Source organism: Artemia franciscana, chromosome 2, assembly GCF_032884065.1.
Source record: "Artemia franciscana chromosome 2, ASM3288406v1, whole genome shotgun sequence".
Lineage (NCBI taxonomy): Eukaryota > Metazoa > Arthropoda > Branchiopoda > Anostraca > Artemiidae > Artemia > Artemia franciscana.
Genome location: NC_088864.1, coordinates 26104700 through 26124305, shown reverse-complemented (window position 1 = coordinate 26124305; position 19606 = coordinate 26104700). Strand labels below are relative to the sequence as shown.

Below are 19606 nucleotides of genomic sequence, written 5' to 3'. Positions count from 1 at the left end.
ACTTAATCTTTCTCTTCTTTCTGAAACTATGGACAACATTCATGCTAATATTCGTAAGTGAGGGACTGGTTTTAGAAATTAGTTTAGAAAACATGTTTTTATGCAATGATGCAAGATATACTGAGTTTAACTTTCATGTAAGGAGCCACAAGAGACGAATCTCTATGGCCACCATCATAGTATAAACCCTGGTTTGGAGAATTTTCACAACAGACAAAAAAGAGTTTTAAGCACTAGGATTGTTAAGTGCATTTTCAATGACATTATTATCTTCAGGAGGCTCTGGAAACCGATAGTTGGAGTTTGATATCAAATGTCCATTAGGCTAGCCCTCCCCCAAAGCTGGAAGAATTTTTAAATATGTTATTCTTACCGACAAGCTTACTCATTTTCTTTTGTTTTTGTCTTTTAGTGGTAAATTCAGACTTGTAGAAGTTCGAGAAATTGGTTCCGTAAAGCAAGAGAGCATTTCATTAGGTATCAAGGAAAGTTTACGATTTACTTTCACTAGAAGTCTACCAGGAGTTACCGAGAGTTTTGATCAAACTGAAACAGAAGATACTTACTTCACCACACTTACTGGCGTTGAGCAGCAGAAGCTTCAGAAACTGGTAAGAAATTTTTTTTTGCTAGTTCACAATCTCAGTAATAATTGCAAAAATAGCATAGTATTTAAATTTTTAGTACGAACCTAGTATGTCAAGTAAAGACAAAAAAAGCCAATTTGTACTTGTCATTCATCTATCGTCAAATTTAGATGTCTTACTGACAATTCAGAATAAGTAACCTGCTCGAAGTAAATAGTTATAAATATGAGCCCAGACATTTTTAAGGCTTTATAGCACCAGATGAAAGGCCTAAGACACGAGCAAGGGAGTGGGACATACCTGGAATTTTCCATCCTTCTGCCTGATTTTTCTTCAAGTTGATTTTTTCCTGGAAAAATTTCTTGGGACACCAGCGGAAAATTCCATACAGCGATGGAAAATTATGTAAAATGTATATTTGCGCCAGTCTGTGCTTGAGAAACATAGGAATGGCTAGCAAATACCCTGGAACTTAAGAAAAAAAAAATCCGCTTTTCTTGCATTCTTAGTCAGCTTTTTATAGGACAAGATCCTCCCTTTGCATTGGTAAGTAGTTCAGGTGGTCAGTATCATTAGTGAATTCATTTACCGTGTTTGATTAGTCTTTTTATATCTGCCTATATAATTGGTAGTCAATCCAATCACCAAAATTTAATTTTGGAAATAATCGCGTGGCGCTGTGCAACAGACACCTGGTGTTTCTCATTATACCGTCACCGTCAGTAGATTTCATATCAAACAGTTCGTGGTAACGAACTGTAGTAAGGAGCGACCCATCTAAATAGTAACCAAAACTCTAAAAAATTGAATTTCGATACAAATAGTTACATCAAAAGAATTGCATTTTAATGCTGATTTTAAATATATCAGTTTCATTGAGTTTAGTCTTACCCATCAAAAGTTGAGAAAATTTGCCTGATTTTAGAAATAGAAAACACCCCCTAAAAATCGTAGAATCTTAATGGAAATCACACCATCAGATTCAGCGTATCAGAGAACTCTGCTGCTGAAGTGTCAAGCTCCTATCTACAAAAATGCGAAATTTTATATTTTTTTTGCCAGAAGACAGATCACGGATGCGTGTTTATTTGTTAGTTTTTCCCCCCAGGGGTGATCGTATCGACCCAGTGGTCCTAGAATGTCGCGAGAGGACTCATTCTAACAGAAATAAAAAGCTCTAGTGCCCTTTTTCAGTGACGAAAAAATTGGAGGGCACCTTGGCCCCCTCCCACACACATTTTTTCCTCGAAGTCACCAGATCAAAATTTTGAGATAGCCATTCTGTTCAGCTTAGTCGTGTCTTTCGGGACGACTTAATCCCCCACAGTCCCCAGGGAAGGGGCTGCAAGTTACAAACTTTGACCATTGTTTACATATAGTAATGGTTATTATGAAGTTTACGGATGTTTTCAGGGGGACTTTTTCGTGTTGGGGTGGGGATGGATGAGGAAGAGGGGTTACGTGGGAGGATCTTTCCATGGAGGAATTTATCATGAGGGAAGAGAATTGCCATGAAGGGGGCGCAGGATTCTCTAGCATTATTTAAAAAAACTGAGAAAATAAGTAATTTTTTTCACTGGAAGGAATGAGCAGCATTTAAACGAACATAAAATATTATGTACATAAGGGGGCTCGTCTCCTCCACAAAACATTGCTCTTTACGCTAAAGTATTTTTAGTAATTTCAACTATTTATTCTACGGCCTTTGTGATTCAGGGGTCATTCTTCAAGATTTGGGACAAAATTCAAGCTTTAGTGTAAAGAGCGAGGTATTGACGAGGGGGCGAACCTCCTCATATACGTAATGAAAATATACAAATATAGAATTTCGTTATGTAAGTTAATTCGTAAGGTACGTATGTTTATTACTAACAAAAACGTTCGTAAGAAATAGAAAAATCTAGTTACATTTTTAAGTAACCAAAATTTGGAGGGCAACTAAACCTCCTCCACTGCCCCTTTTTTACCAAAATCGTCCGATCAAAACAATGAGAAAGCCATTTAACAAAAAAACTAATATGCAAATTTTGTTTTATTTATTCATGTGCCAAATCAAAACATGCATTAATTCAAAAGCGTTCAGAAATTAAATAAAAAAAGAAGTTTTTTTTAACTACAAGTAAGGAGCGAAATTAAAACTTAAAACGAACAGAAATTGTTTCAGATATGAAAGGGGTTGTCCCCTCCTCAATGCCTCGCTCTTTACGCTAAAGTTTTTCATTGTTTTAAAAAGTAGAGTTGTGACAAGAGTCAAACTTTAGCGTAAACAGCGGGGCGTTGAGGAGGGGACAACCCCTTTCATATACGGAATAATTTCTGTTTGTTTAAGTTTTAATGTCGCTCCTTATTTGCAGTTAAAAAAAAACTTGTTTTTTTATCTAATCCTTATAAAGAACTATATTCTATTTGTTTTCCTATGCGCGTCAGAGAAGCTCTGTTTTTGCTTTTATATAAACTTCTATACTATTTTCGATAATTCTGAAACTATGATACTTATATATCTTTTTTACATGGCCTTTGTTACTAAAAAGTAGATTTCTTCTAATCCGAAGGATCTACTTTTAAACATGGAAGCTGCTAGGGATGGTCAGAGTTGATCCGAACGTGATTTTTTGAAACGGTATATATTCTAAGCCTTAGATTTTCCGGTAGTTCACCACAAAAGGCATATCTGTTAAAACTATCTTTGAAAAAAAATTTCGTATTTTTTCCGAAAAGGAAAAAAATTTCTTTTTCTTTTTTCATTTTCTTTAAATTATCAGAAACAACCCCTAATAATTGGGGTGGAAGACTTCTAGTATAAGTTCTTACACTATTTTAATTTTGGAGTTTTTTTTTTCCAATTTATATAAAGGCATAAAAAGTAAAAGACAAGACTTCAGGTATATAAAATCACAATAAAAGAAATAAATAATGGCCAATTTACCGCAATCTGTACGATCTAAGATTATAATTAAATAAACAAACAAAGTTTTTCACCGAAAGTAAGAAGCGACATTAAAACTTAGAATAAACAGAAATTATTCCGTATATGAAAGGTGCTGTTCCCTCCTCAACGTCCCGCTCTTTGCGCTAAAGGTTGACTCTTTCTCTCAACTCTTCTTTTTACAACAGTAAAAAACTTTAGTGTAAAAATCCGAGTGTTGAGGAGGGAACAGCCCCTTTCAAATACGGAGTAATTTCTGTTCGTTTTAAGTTTTAATATCGCTCCTTACTTTCAGTTAATAAAACTCGTTTTTTCTTTAATTTCTGAACGTTTTTGAATTAATTCATGTTTTGATTTTGGCTCTCCGCACATGAATAATTAAAACGAAATTTGTATATTAATTTATTTTTATGGCTAAATGGCTTTCTCATAGTTTTGATCGGACGAAATTTGAGAAAAAAGGAGCGGGGGAGTAGGCCTAGTTACCCTCCAATTTTTTGGTTATTTAAATAGGCAAATAGAACTTTTAATTTTTTACGAACATTTTTATTAGTAAAAATATACGTGACTTACGAAATAAATTTTGTAACGAAGTTCTATATTCGTATGTTTTTATTACGAATATGAGGGGGTTCACCCCCTCATCAATACCTCGCTCTTTACACTAAAGCTTAAATTTTGTCCCAATTCACCCCTGAATCACAAAGGTCGTAGAATAAATAGTTGAAATTAATAAAATTGCTTTTTTCGTAAAGAGCGAGGTAATAGGAGGAGGTGAACCCCTCATATGCGTAATTATTTCTGTTCGTTTTAAGTTCTAATGCTGCTCCTAACTTTCAGTTGAAAAGAATTTTACATATTTACTTTTTCATTGCTCTTTAAAATTATGCTAAAAATTCTGCGCCCCCTTGATGGAAACTTTCTTCCCCCGTGACAAATTCCTCCATGGAAAGTTCCCCCCGCATGACCCCCTCTTCTTAATCCCTCTTCCAACCAAAAAATCTCCCCGAAAGCGTCTGTACACTTCCCAATAACCATTACTATCTGTAAACACCGGTCAAAGTTTGTAACTTGCAGCCCCTCCCACGGGGACGGTTGGGGAGTAAGTCGTCCCCAAAGACATAGTTATTGGGTTTTTCGACTATTCTGAATAAAATGGCTATTTCAGAATTTTGATCCGGTGACTTTGGGAAAAATGAGCGTGGGAGGGGGCCTAGGTGCCCTCCAATTTTTGCCACTTAAAAAGGGCACTAGAACTTTCAATTTTCGTTAGAATGAGCCCTCACACGACATTCTAGGACCACTGGGTCGATGCGATCACCTTTGGAGAAAGAAAAAAAAAACAAACCAATAAACACGCATCTGTGATCTGTCTTGTGGCAAAAAATGCAAAATTCCACATTTTTGTAGATAGGAGCTTGAAACTTCTATTGTAGGGTTCTCTGATACGATGAATCTGATGCTGTGATTTTCGTTAAGATTATATGACTTTTAAGGGGCTATTTCCTCAGGCTCGTAACTTTTGATGGGTAAGTCTAAACTTAATGAAACTTATTTATTTAAATCAGCATTAAAATGCGATTCTTTTGATGTAACTATTGTTATAAAAATTCCGTTTTTTAGAGTTTTGGCTACTAAAGAGCCGGGTCGCTCCTTACTACAGTTGGTTACCACGTACTGTTTGATATATGCAAATAGTTTTTTAATCATTAGTATTTTGCTCTTTAAGCAATTTTATATAAAATTCTCCATACATGAAAACCTTCAATTTTTCCACATATGTGTGATAAGTGTGAAAACGTCATTGCAATATAAAATATATCAGTATATAAAAATGATGTCACTCCCATAATTTTTTTTCTAAAATTAAGACTTTTCACGAATATTCTCAAACTTATGACCTATTTAGAACGTTTTTTTTAGTCCAGAATATCCCAGGAGGCCAATTTTTCCGAAAAAATATGGAGCCGTTTTTGAGATAAAATACACATATATATTACTATTACTCGTTTATAATGATAGTACATATACATATATATATATATATATATATATATATATATATATATATATATATATATATATATATATATATATATATACATATATATATATATATATATATATATATATATATATATATATATATATATATATATATATATATATATATATATATATATATATCTATATATATAAAAATAAGTTGTCTGTCTGTGGATGGATGGATGGATGTGTCAGGTGACGTCACCTGAAAAAACTGGATTAGGTGACGTCAAAACTGAAAAAACTAAAAAAAGGCAAAAACTACAAAAAAAACTAAAAACTAATAAAAAAAATAAAAAAGCTAAAAAACTAAAAAAACTATAAAGGTAAAAACCAATAAAAAACTAAAAAAAAAACTGAAAAAACTAAAAAAAGGCAAAAACTACAAAAAAAAACTAAAAACTAATAAAAAAAGTAAAAAAGCTAAAAAACTAAAAAAACTAAAAAAACTAAAAAAAGGTAAAAAACTAAAAAAAATAAAAAAAAACTAAAAAAAAGGAAAAAACTGAAAAATAAGCTAAAATAAAGGTAAAAACCAATAAAAAACTAAAAAAAAAGGAAAAAACTAATAAATGACGACACTCAAAGAGAAAGCGACCAGGACAAAAGGAATGTTCGATTAGCAATCAACAAAGCACCGGGACACAGGGAGTATAAATGACGACCAGGACATAAGTAAAAAAAAAAAAACTATCTATATATATAAAAATAAGTTGTCTGTGGATCTGTGGATCGTGGATCAGGTGACGTCACCTGAAAAAACTGGATCAGGTGACGTCAAAACTGAAAAAACTAAAAAAAGGCAAAAACTACAAAAAAAACTAAAAACTAATAAAAAAAATAAAAAAGCTAAAAAACTAAAAAAACTAAAAAAAGGCAAAAACTACAAAAAAAACTAAAAACTAATAAAAAAGCTAAAAAACTAAAAAAACTAAAAAAAAGGCAAAAACTACAAAAAAACTAAAAACTAATAAAAAAAATAAAAAAGCTAAAAAACTAAAAAAAATAAAAAAACTAAAAAAAGGTAAAAAACTAAAAAAACTAAAAACTAAAAAAAAACTAAAAAAGGTAAAAACTAAAAGAACTAAAAAAGAAAAAAATAAATGACGACACTCAAAGAGAAAGCGACCAGGACAAAAGGAATGTTCGATTAGCAATCAACAAAGCACCGGGACACAGGGAGTATAAATGACGACCAGGACACAAGTAAAAAAAAAAATTAACAAAACTAAAAAGAAGGTAAAAACTACAAAAAAACTAAAAAGAAAAAAAAACTAAAAACTAATAAAAAAACTAAAAAATCTAAAAATCTAAATAAACTAAAAAAGAAAAAAAAAGGAAAAAAATAAAGGAGAAAAACAAAACTAAAAAACGAATGTATATACAGACCGGTACACCGGGATACAAATGACGACCGGGACACAGGGAATATAAATAACGACCGGGACACAGGGACACAACTACAACGGGGACACCGGGGGAAACAGGGGGATATAAATGACGACCGGGACAAAAAAACTAAAAAGAAATAAAAACTAAAAACTAATAAAAAAAACTAAAAAATCTAAAAATCTAAATAAGCTAAAAAAGAAAAAAAAAGGAAAAAAATAAAGGAGAAAAACAAAACTAAAAAACGAATGTATATACAGACCGGGACACCGGGATACAAATGATGACCGGGACCCGGGACACAGGGAATATAAATGACGACCGGGACACAGGGACACAACTACAACGGGGACACCGGGGGAAACAGGGGGATGTAAATGACGACCGGGACACCGGGACAGGGAATGGTCGATTAGCAATCACCATCAACAAAGCTCAAGGGCAATCATTAGAATCATGAGGTATAGATCTGAATACAGATTGTTTTCCCATGGACCATTATATGTTGCATGTTCAAGAGTCGGTAAACCTGACAATCTATTTATATGCAAAGACAATGGGACAGCAAAGAATGTTGTATATTCGCAAGTTTTACGTAGTTAAAACCATATATATATATATATATCTATATTCACAGGTGGGACATAGGGACACAACTACAATGGCGCGTAACTATTATGGCGCGTAACGACTTACGCGCGCGGGGGGGCTTGGGGGGGGCGCGAAGCGCCCCCACCAACTAGGTGTTGGGGTGGCGCGAAGCGCCACCCCAACAGCTAGTATATATATATATATATATATATATATATATATATATATATGTATATATATGTATATATATTATATATATATAATATATATATATATATATATATATATATATATATATATATATATATATATATATATATATATATATATATATATATATATATATATATATATATATATATATATATATATATATATATATATATATATATATATATTTATTTATTTAATTTTTCAACACAAGTGTGACAATTTCATTGCAAAACTGGTGTATATAAAAAAGACGTCACACACATAATTCTTGTTTTCGAAATTATGGCTCTTAACGAATTTTCTGAAACTTCTGACCTATCTAGATCGTTTCTTTAGGCCAAAATATCTCAGGGTGCCAATTTTCCCGAAAAAATATGGTGTCGTTTTTGATAAAAAATATTTACATACATACATAAATAAATACACATTTTTTGCTCGTCTATAAAGATAGTATATATGTTGAACCAATAAGCGTGCCATTGTCTACAAAACCTATCACTTTTTCTAGATATATGACGGCTTGGCTGTTATTAGTCAAAGTGAAAATATACTTCCAGAAGAGGAAAATTTTTTAAATGGTGATACTTATGTCCAGTTGCAAAATTTGGCTTCTAGACTAGATTTGGAGTCATTACGAAACATTTATCAAAAGATCAGACTAGATGGAAATGTAAGGTATGTATTATAAGATTGGATTCAATTTTTATCGTTGCCATCATCTTTGGAAATGGTAATAAGCATAATTTTTGTCATTCGCAGTATTTTAATAGATATTTTTGTTCTATTGTTCATAGGAGGGTAATTCCTATCTTGTTAAATTATCAATGTGCAAAAGCCGATTCGGAAAATTTTCATTATGAATTTCTTTTGCACAGTTAGGACCTTCCTCTTCGAGACAATGGCACTCGTCAGGAGTCAGCTCTCATGCAAATTGGCATATGAATAAAATCTTCCATATACATCTGGATGTCCAACGAGCCATTAGAGAACCAAATACATCCAGGGATAGACTGGTTAACATCTATCGTCCCAAAACACCCGGTTGCTTTGAATGAAATCAGACATTCAGCCTCGGAAATATAATCTAAAATCACTCTTTGACCTCGGAACTTCCAAGGATGATTCCCGCTAAACGTCATTGACAAAGTTGATAATGGTGCGGCCACTTCAAATTTTGTAACACTGAGCCAACCTGGCTTTAAGCTTCTCTTAGCTAAATAACTGGACCAAAAATTAAAGTGACAATAGCTGGAGTAGCTGAAATATATCTCCGTGGCAATGATGAAGAGGACATTCGCAAAGAGCGTGCACTACTTTGGTGAGGGGTAGTTGGGGATTAAAAAGAGTTGACCTTTTGCTGAACAATGCCACATGCAAGACCCTCCTGTTGTTCGCAGCAGTAGCACCCAGGGTCTCAGGTGGTAACCATGTAAAATTAACTGTCATTATTTGTTACACCCCTACGTGTGAAGCCAATGAAGAAGGGAAGAACGAATTCTAAATCCGGTTAAGTTTTGAGCTTTCTTTAGCACCGCCCCACGCCTGCCTCATCCTCTTAAAAGGTATGAATGCCAGCATTTCAAATGAATCCAGTCTATGGGATCTCGCAGTTAGGCCTTGTAATTATGTAGAGCCTTTAATTAAAAGGAAGAGATAAAGCTGAACTTCTGTCTGGCCCACAATCTTATCATTCCGAGCATGTGGCAGCAGGGATCTGACACATCCTATTACGCCTGGTAGAGCAGTAATGGATCAACGAAAAATATTATCGATTGCACCATCATACTCAGACACTGGGTATCGCCTGTGCAGAACTTTAACATGATTTTTATCATTCATACCATGGTATTTCATAATCAAAATACAATTTGTATTTTTGCCAGAAGAAAGATCACGGATGCATCTTTATTTGTTTTTGTTTTCCAGGGGTGATCGTATTGACCCAGTGGTCCTAGAATGTCGTGAGAGGGCTCTTTCAAACGGAAATTAAAAGTTTTAGTACCCTTTTTAAGTGAACAAAAAGATTAGAGGGCCACCAGGCTCCCTCCCACACCCTTTTTTCTCAAAATCGTCTCATCAAAATTTTGAGATAGCCATTTGGTTCAGCATAGTATAAAGGCCAAATAACTATGCCTTTGGGGATAAAATGACTCCCCACAGTCCCTGGGGAAAGATTTTTAAGATATAAAATTTGCCCATCGTCTACGTATAGTAATAGTAATAATAATTTATTTATGCCCTCTTTACATACAAAAGATGTACTCAGAGGAGTATAGAAAGAAAACTAAAAAAAAAATAAAAATTACACTTCTAATGAAAATCAGTAGAACATAGCTGTTTTTTTTTTGTTTTTTTTTTAGTATATAGTATTTATTATTTTATAGTTTATAGTATTTATTATTGGGAAATATGCATAAATTTTTCGGTTTGGTGAGACCAATTTTCTGCTGGGTGATTTTCCATGGGGAAGACTTTCCATGGGGATGAAATTTTCCAGAGGAAATCTTTTGCTTTGGGAATTTTCCAGAATTTCTATATGAAATTCTTCATATGTCTTACTTCCTCTTTGCCGACTAAATTTTACGCGTGGAGATGTTAAGGGTAACGGTCCTGAGTAAACTTTCACAAGCATTGAATTTTCTAGAGGATAGATCCGCTAGGAGGAGGGATTTTTCTATAGAAGTGGAGCCAGATTTCTTAGAATTGTTTAAAAAATAAGAAATTAAATTTTAAAAAACAAGTTTTTGCAACTGGAAGTTAGGAGCAACATTAAAACTTAAACGAATAGAAATTATTAAGTATATGAGGGAGGTTTTCCCCTTCTCAGTACCTCGCTATTTACACTAAAGTTTGAATCTTATCCCAGTTCTCTAAGAACGACTCCTTAAACACAAGGGTCGCATAATTAGAGCGATACCATGCTCATATACGTGATAATTTTCTTTCATTCTAAATTTTAATGTTGCTCTTTACATTCAGTTGAAGATAATTGTTTTTTTTTTTTCATTCCATACAGGATTAATGGTTAATATACACATTTACTTTAAGGGTTGATTGAACTAACTTGATTCTTTTGATCTTCCATAAAATTATGTTTAGTTATGTATAATTGCGCTTTAGTTACTACGAAGGAGATATGGTTGTTCATTGTATAAGTGTAGGGGGGAGGTATGACAGGTGCCCGAAAAGTGCATTCCAATGTCCAAATTTTCTAACTGTTCATGAACCTTCAGATAAATATAGAGAGGTAATACTGAATTGCAGAAAAATGTTTCTTAAATTTATTTTAAACCTTCTTTTAACTAAGCTTATTTACTTCACATTTTATACAATTTTTACACTGACATTTAAGTGCGCATCAGCTGTTATGAAGGAGGGAAGGTGGGTCATTTTGTCAGTGGGGGGTGGTGGTTAAGTTACCTCAGAGTGCATATTAATTCCAAAATATTCTAACTCTCATTGAGCTTTTACGCAAAATATAAAACGAACTTTAAGAAAATCACGGGGGGGGGGTGAACCTGGTATCTATACCTTCTTAATTCCTTGGAATATTTTTGGCCTGAGTATTTTTATTGGTGATGTGGGGGGGGGTAACGTAGGTGTCCCTCCCATTACAACAAACTATTTCTACATAAAATATAATATTATATTCACATACCTATCTGCAGAGAGACAGAAAATGTGAGGTGGAACATCTTGAGCCTCTCCAGGAAATTAATTTGGGGGATGTTGCTGATAAGCATTACCAGGAGCTTTATTTTCTGGAATTTTAAAAAATAATATTTTTCCCCTGTGCACATGCAATGTTTCAAAGCATTTAAACAAAAGTACACAATTCATTTAAACATCAGAGAACCCTATAGTAGAGGTCACAATGCCTTCAACCATGTATAAAAACAACCGTCACACAGGATTTCTATCAATATGAACAATTATTACCCTTCTCTGTCCAACCGAAATTCTTTGGTAAAGATATTGATAAGAACTTATTCAATGAAAGTACTGTTCATTGATAAGTTTGAATAACCTTAAAATTTTATGCGAAATTTTAATAGCAATCCAAAGTTTTAATTTTTAAGCAGAACAACTGAAAAGGCGGGACGCTACAAATTATAATTATTTATATATACAACTTAACAGCAAGAAATTTAGGGCTTATGGGGCTGATAGCTCACATTTTATCTAAGCTAGGCCTGGACACAATTTGAAAAGAAACCATAAATTAAATAATAATAAAATATTTTTCGTCTGAAAGTAAGAAATAAAAATAGAACTTAAAACAACCAGAAAGTATTCTGTATAAAAGGTGGGCTACTCTCTCCTTAGCATCTTACTCTTTACGCTCAATTTTGACTTTTGTGTCCCAATCTTTTAAGAATTACTGCTCAAACGCGCGAGGAGTTGAATTGGAATGAGAATTATTTTTAAAGCACTATAAAATTTTAGCGTAAAGGTTAGTGTTTTGACTAAAAGGCAGCCCCCTCAAATGCGGAATAATATCTGTATGTTCTAGTTCTTAATGTTACTCCTTACTTTCAATTGAAAAAATCTTTTTTTAATTGGTTTGCTACGAAATCCATGTTACTTTGCTCACAACCACGTTATATTATTGTTGTTTTGCTATGTGTAGAATTGATATTTTGCTCTTGCTGTCTCGCTATTAACGATAAAAGTAAAATAGTTAGGAGAAAAAATCGCTGCTGGTTTGTTAGATGAACCCAAGATTCCCAGGTGGCTAGCTGAAACTTCCAACCCGGACGAACTGAAACGTCTGGGAATCTATTCATAGTTTTCAACTGCAGGGTTTACCTGTCCAGGTTTTGTCACTATTTCTAACTGTTTCTTTTTTGTCTTGTTTCTCAAAGAGTTTGTATTTGACTCTTCTTGAGGACCAGTCCTCTTTACCCCTTTTTTTCAGTAAATCCAAGTTGAGTTTTTCTTTACAATGTTGCAATATTATCTGAATTTTCTTAGAAATATTGCCAAATGATTCTTTATTTATTTTTCGTTGCAGAAGACTATTTATACAGATTGTACAAACATCTGGATCAAACCCCTCGGCACTATTCCTTATGGAAACAATAAACAACGCCACTATCACATGGCTAGATAGCCAGCGGGCTATGAGCTATTTTCCCTATTATCTGCGCACTCCAAATGAATTTCTGCTTAGAAAATATGCTGTAAGTATCCTTGCTTTCTTTACAACTTTATCGACATTAGCTAAAGGAAAAAAAAAACGTTTCCTTAAATGAGCAAGAGCTTTTATTTTCTTGATTTTTAACATTGTTATTTTTTTTTGGCCAGCTTTTTTAACTAAACTGGAAAACATACCTTAAATGAAAAAATTGGAAAAATCGTTCTCTGTATAAGTGATGTACATGTTTGCAGATTGGTTTGTTTTTTTAACTTCTCTTCAAATTATATAGCCAGTTTTCCATTTTGTTTTTCAAGCTAACCCAATGTTATATTAACATTGTACGGTTTACCAGAGAAATTTTGTAACTCATTGAATTTGTCAAGCTATCGCTATCTAAAATTGTTTCACCTTCTATGCTCATTGAATTGTGTTGTAGTATTTACAATAAAATTATTGCCACCTCTTTTTACATCAAAATGTTTTTAAATAGATGGCGGAACATATCAGTGGCAAATCCAGTGTTTGGCTTTAGTAAAATTTCCAATCATATAAAATTGCATTTTAATCGCTACCCTTCTACACATTTTAGGAATTTCTTGATCGCCAATGGCTAGATTCTGAGGGCCAGGAGCATAAAATAAATAAATGGTCGTTCTGGCATAGCTTAGCACATCTTATTCACGTTACTTGTGGAAGTGGAAGCTGCAGTGCTGGATATGAAGATGAAATGGGGCAGAAGCTGCTCAGTTTATTTAAAGGTATTTATGACCTGCGACAATGATTTAATCAAAAAGTTAAAAAAGACACAGAATAAATTTAAATCAACCAGAAAGGCCAGTTTTTTCCCCCTTCGACAGGAGATAAAAATACAACCCTACTCCACTTATATGTCTACTTTAATGATTATTTTTCAAAATTGATTGCCCAAAATTAATATGTCCATGGCACTAAAGACAAGGCTACATGTCGAGGTATTTTTAGTAAATCATCGTTCACTTACTAAATCACTTTTACAAACAATGATAGATTAACTCTTGTGATCTAATCTCTCACTTTCTTTTCTTTATAGTCAATAAGGAAAGTAGTGATGACTAAAAGAATATTCTTTTCATTTTTTTTTCTTTGAGTTTATTTTTATTTGGTCAAAATATTAGTCACTATGTAAATATTGAACCTAGACTTAACCTGTCATTCGCTATAAATCGAAGCAAGTAAAATATTTCATGCCTGAGTATCACGTTTCTTACAAGCGTTTATAAATTAGACACGTATGCAGGAGGATCTTCTCCCCATCCCCTTTTCCTTGAAAGTAATAGTTTTTCTATTGTGGACTTGCTCTCATTTTGCCTAAGAGAAGTTGATGGGAGAGGTGGGACCCAATGAAGGGTTTTGAGGTACTTCTTTCAAGTGGACGCCCTGCTTAATCATATTTTCATTCAGAAAGGTTTAGTCTAGATTGGAGGAGGTCCAAAATTGGCTTTGCAGAAGGTCTAATAGTAGAACTATCAAAGACTTAGGAGACAAAGTTGTCTACACTCTTGTCGAGGAAGGGTTTCTGTTTCTTTTCACTTTGCTATTACGGCTATTACGAATACGCGTACTAAAAACTCATTACAGCGCAAAGACATCTGAGGCCTCTACAGGTGTGCGCGCGCTCCATCTTCACCGCAGTCTGTTTGAAGCCTCATACTTTCCTTTCTCCCATGAAGATCCAATTTCCTTTATATTCCTTTCCAATTCCTTTTATGCCTTATCTTATGATCTCTTCCCACCCTATGCAAGAACTATCTGCTTTTCGTTCAACCCCAGATGGAGGGCCAAAAACCACAATTTTTAGCAATAATTCATCCTTCATCTGTTGAACGTGGCCTAGCTATCAAAGTCTTTCATTATAGCCCTGGAATGTGGGACTGAACTAGTGTAGGGCGATATTCGATATCGATATATCGGACCAAATATCGATGTCGAATATCAAAACGTAAATATCAATTTCGAAAACCATATTTGAAAATACATGACAATTTTCCTCTTTTGCTGCCATCTAAAAATAAACATCCGGCAGAAAAAATCCAACTTATAAAATTGTGGGCATTCATGGGCCATAAAAGGGTTTATAGTTTGAAATTGTATTTACCTGATGGTGAGACGGCTAACCTTATTGATTATTTTATTGCAAATCGAAGACAGGCAGGATCGATTGAAGATACTTAGGTATATAGGAGTGCTTGCTGCCTTTAATTGAGTTTATTGATGTCTATTACCTACAGAAATTGATAAACTCTTAGGAATCCGGAATGAAGTGATATTCTTCATGCATGAACTTTTTATTTTTCTACAGATTCAACAAATCCTGGGGATCAAGTTGCAGCATTGATCGCGTTAAGAAATGCAAGAATACCGACAACATTCGAACCAATAAGGGAAGCTGTTTTGGATAAATCGCTAGATGGGTCTGTGCGGTTTTATGGCCTTAATGCATTGAAAAATATTGGAACAAAAATGCCACATCGTTCAAAGGTAGAACAATCGTTTAAATATATGTTATCAACCTTTTTCAGTATAAAACATTTAAATAGTGAGTAGGAAATTTCATAGTAATGATAATGGTCGCAAAAATTTAAGGGAAAGGATTATGAGCCTTTGTTTTTTTTTCTGAGATTATATTAAAAAAGAAATAACTGTTTTGGCAAAAACTGTTTTAGTTGTTTCAAATACTTGAAGTTTTCGAACTTTATCTTTTTGCTTCCAAGAGTGAATAAGGGGCTGCCACTTTATCCTTCTCAGTGAAGTGAAAGGGTAAAACACTAAACTAGATATTTAACACAAACATTGCTGTCAAGCATGCTATAATATCTTAAGCGAAAAAATTAGTCAATTAAAGCCATAAATGTATCTGTGGCCAAAATTGAGAAGACTGTTTTTGCAGTAGAGCTCTGTTCTTGCAATATCTTTTATTCTTTCTTTCTTTTTCAGTCATTCATGCTTAGTACTTAAATTTAAGTACTAAAGCGTCTTCTTTTTTTTTATATTGAGGCAGAACTTAGAAAGAACCCTGCCAAGACGTTTTTTCTCGGATGGATTGTAAATTTTGATTTTTATATCGTTTTAGTTATCGAAAATAAAAAGAGTATATTAGGACACAAATTTGTAAAAACCAAATAATTTGTCAAAGTACAATAAATTAGGAACTCGCAAATGAGGTATAAAATTATGTTCAGAAAAGTTCATTGCTTTAATTTCAAATATACATCAATTCTTTAAATTATATCTAAATTTAAATTATCTAATACGTTGAGCCTTAGGGTCTTTTCATAGTTTCCAAAAATCTTGAGTTGCATCGTAATTTTATTTTCCCATTTTTACAACCCTTCATAAAAACATATGTGTAGCCTATATGAGTAGAAACTTTCAGAGCTTTAAGCGTTTAGTTGGAAAACTACTCTTAACCGAACTTACGGCAAAACGGAAGTGGCTCTTTTGTACCCAGGTCAGGCCTCTTTGGATTGAAAGTCAGGACAGCTGCTTGATAATTTCGGTTCCCAAGAAATTTTAATGTATCTACAATTTAGAGATCCTCAATATTAATTTTGACAATCAGGAAAATCAATGAAGTGGCCTAGGTGGCATGATATTAGTGGTAAAAATAAAGAGTGCAGTTGGGATTGTTACTTGCTAAATTCAATACTCATGAAATTACTTAGATAATATAGATGATATGGTAGTACCTCAATATTTGCAGGATACCAGTGGTATCATTACTTGTTAAATTCGTTACAGTTACAGTGTGAAAAAAAATATTCATAGTATAGATATAATAAAACCAGGAATAGATCTTCGTTGATTTATTTTCTTCTTCCATCGCAATCCCTCTCTAGAGAGAGAATTCAGATTGTTTTTCTTCTTTTTTTTAATATCCTTGATTACTCTATCTTATGCACATGAAGCTGTTATCTGTCCGTCTATTTTCTCATTTAGGTACCTTGGAATAGAAAATTAAATTTAAAGTAAAAATTTTATCGACGATTTTTTAGGAAGGTCGTGTTTGTAGTTCTTTAGTTAGGACTGAAAGACAGTTCTTAAAGAGTAGAATTAACTATAGCTTCTGAGAATTTTTTTTTTTTTTTTTTAGCTTGTGCCACTATGTTTCTCTATTTTTACGGATCCAACTGAGCCAACAGACCTCCGCATAATGGCGTTTGCTGGGATTTTGTATACTCGTCCCTCTCCTGCTGAAATTGATGTACTTATTTCTTTTGTTGTTCGTGAAGATAATAGAGAAATAAGAAGTGCTGCTATCGCTACTATGAGGAGTTTTGCTTATTCCAAAAATCCTTGCGTAGTAGCTGCGTAAGTGTTTTTCTTTTAGTATTTGATTTTTTGTGTGGTTGATTTAAGTAGTTTTATCCCTTTTTTTATCCACATTTATGTTTGTTTTTTGCTATTAGAATATGCAAATTACCTTATCGTCCAAATATAAAATCAAGGATATGATTTGACGATATTAGCTACTTTAAATGCCATAGGCATAACAAAAATACAAAGAAAAAATGACAAGACAGTGATAGAACGAAAGCACTGAAAAAATCAAAATTGGTTCCGCCAGCATAACACTGAAACTTCAGGGAAAATTCTTGTATCTCTATGCACATTTTTAGTTACTCAATTCTAATAAATATAAAAATACTCATCGTTGCCGACATATTCTTCTCAGTGACAAATTATTCCATCCAATGAGCAATTCATGTTTTATCTTCAAAGTTCTCATTCTTTAGCGTGGACACTTCCTTCATGCATTAACACACAAAAAAAAAAATTAAACAAATCTTCATTCAAAGAAGTGCAAGTTTAATCAGAATAAGAGCCAGTCTCTTGTCGAAATTTTATTAGATATCTGGTTCTTAGACCTCTATCTAGCCCTTTTATTCTTACAAATAGCACATTTTGTAAGCTTTTGCCTCCTCTGTTGCGTAAATGGGATTTTGTTGAGTTGGACTATGGTGTTTGGGTTTCACGACTTTACAAAAAAGAACGAAAAATTGTCAAGTTACATGAAAACTTATAAAAATTATAGAAAACCATCAAAATCACAATTGTTGTATGCTGAACAGAAAAGTATTTTGTATGCATATTTTGGAAAAAAAAAGAATTGTCCTTCCAGTTATGGCGGAGATAAATCTTCTGGTTCTTTGCTTCGCTTTTTAACTACCTGTAGCATCTGTTCAGGTCATAAAATTTATTCCCCTGGCTAAATAATTCACAGTAGATATGGATACATTTAATTTGCCGTGCCAAGAGTCAAGGCTGTTCTTCCTAAGTCTTTCCAAATAATCTGCTTTTGCACCGTTTACTCTAGGCAGATCTATCATCTTTTAAAAGTAAATAAAAATTATACCTAAAAATCTAACTCTCAAATGTTTGCTGAATCACATCTAAATCTATTAACATCAATATGTCAAAAGAAATACACTGATTCAAACGGCTTCTACAAGTCCTTCCCTAGTGTATTATTATTGAAATTAAATATGGCTTAAAAAATGCTTAATAATTTACTGAATTACTAATATTTTGTATTCTTCATAGGGAAAAAAACACCTATGGTGAAAATAACTAGCGAACAGTAACTATGAAAAGTAGCTATTTTAAGTAACTTTTGAACCTTGGTACTGAAACGATAATTCTTCTGTCTAAAAGTGGGTATTAAAGTATTATGTTGCCTTTAACACACATGAGCGCGAGTGTTGTTTTACACTTATGTGCAATTGAAAATAGCTGGTGGATAACGTTTTACAAAACCCAAGAGGGAGAAAGTATATACAATTATCAGAATTTTCCTGTATCGTGCTACGCACAATACATGTATTGAGCACATCCCTTCTATTTCTTGAAAGCAAGAGGATGGAAATCATATTTACATATTAGGACGAAGGAATCTTCTTAATATAAGTATGGATGATCGTCTCAAGAAAAAAAGAAAATTCTGATTTCTAATGCACCATTGGATGCATCAGACACCATTAATCTGAGACAAATACTTTGATTTACCATATTTTTTGATGGTATAGAGTTACATTTATACACACGACATACTTTAACGACCAAGGAACATGTTCGCAGCTGACCTGCTTTAACGACGTAACAATTTCCCTTGTTGTAGTTTCCTTGCTTATCACAAAAATGTCTATTTCTGCGTAAAAATAGACTAGTATGACTCTAGAACCGCTTTTGTGCTTTATTTAATACAATGTACTTTATTTTTGTACTTTATTTTAATACAGTTGCTTTTTTGTTCGTAAATAATCATTTAGTTGAAATTTCATACACAGGTGTCGTAACATCAAATATCTTCTACGAGATCGACTCAAAAGAATAAAGTCTTCACCATTTCTTTCAAATAACCTGTACACGGATTTCACAAATCTTGGCTATGGTTTTAGCGGGTCATTTCAAATATCACCTTTGTATGAAAAGGACCCCGATGAATTTACTTACGCATTCAGAAGTGATTATAAGCTATCAGATAATTACTACCTTCCCATAGAGGTAAATCTTGTTGCTAATTTATTTCCTTAGTGGTAGTTTTTGCTAGATGTGTTTTTTTTACAGTTTATCTAGTTGTTGTCTTTTAATTCTAGTTTTTATACGTTTCCTTTTCCTACTCTTTCCCTTATCAGTTTAAGCCAATCTTATATTCCGAACATGGTGATATTGCTTAGT

The 19606-nt window shown here is 33.2% G+C and overlaps 1 protein-coding gene across 1 annotated transcript in view; it reads left to right on the top strand.

The window, feature by feature from the left end:
* Positions 1–19606, top strand: part of LOC136039343 (vitellogenin-1-like) — a 105088-nt gene that overhangs the window by 49135 nt on the left and 36347 nt on the right. The window contains exons 7-13 of the mRNA XM_065722993.1: positions 413–611; positions 8261–8427; positions 12767–12935; positions 13482–13650; positions 15231–15409; positions 17022–17239; positions 19216–19432. Of these exons, the coding sequence (XP_065579065.1) occupies positions 413–611; positions 8261–8427; positions 12767–12935; positions 13482–13650; positions 15231–15409; positions 17022–17239; positions 19216–19432 (1318 nt within the window). The remainder of the gene's footprint in view (positions 1–412; positions 612–8260; positions 8428–12766; positions 12936–13481; positions 13651–15230; positions 15410–17021; positions 17240–19215; positions 19433–19606) is intronic.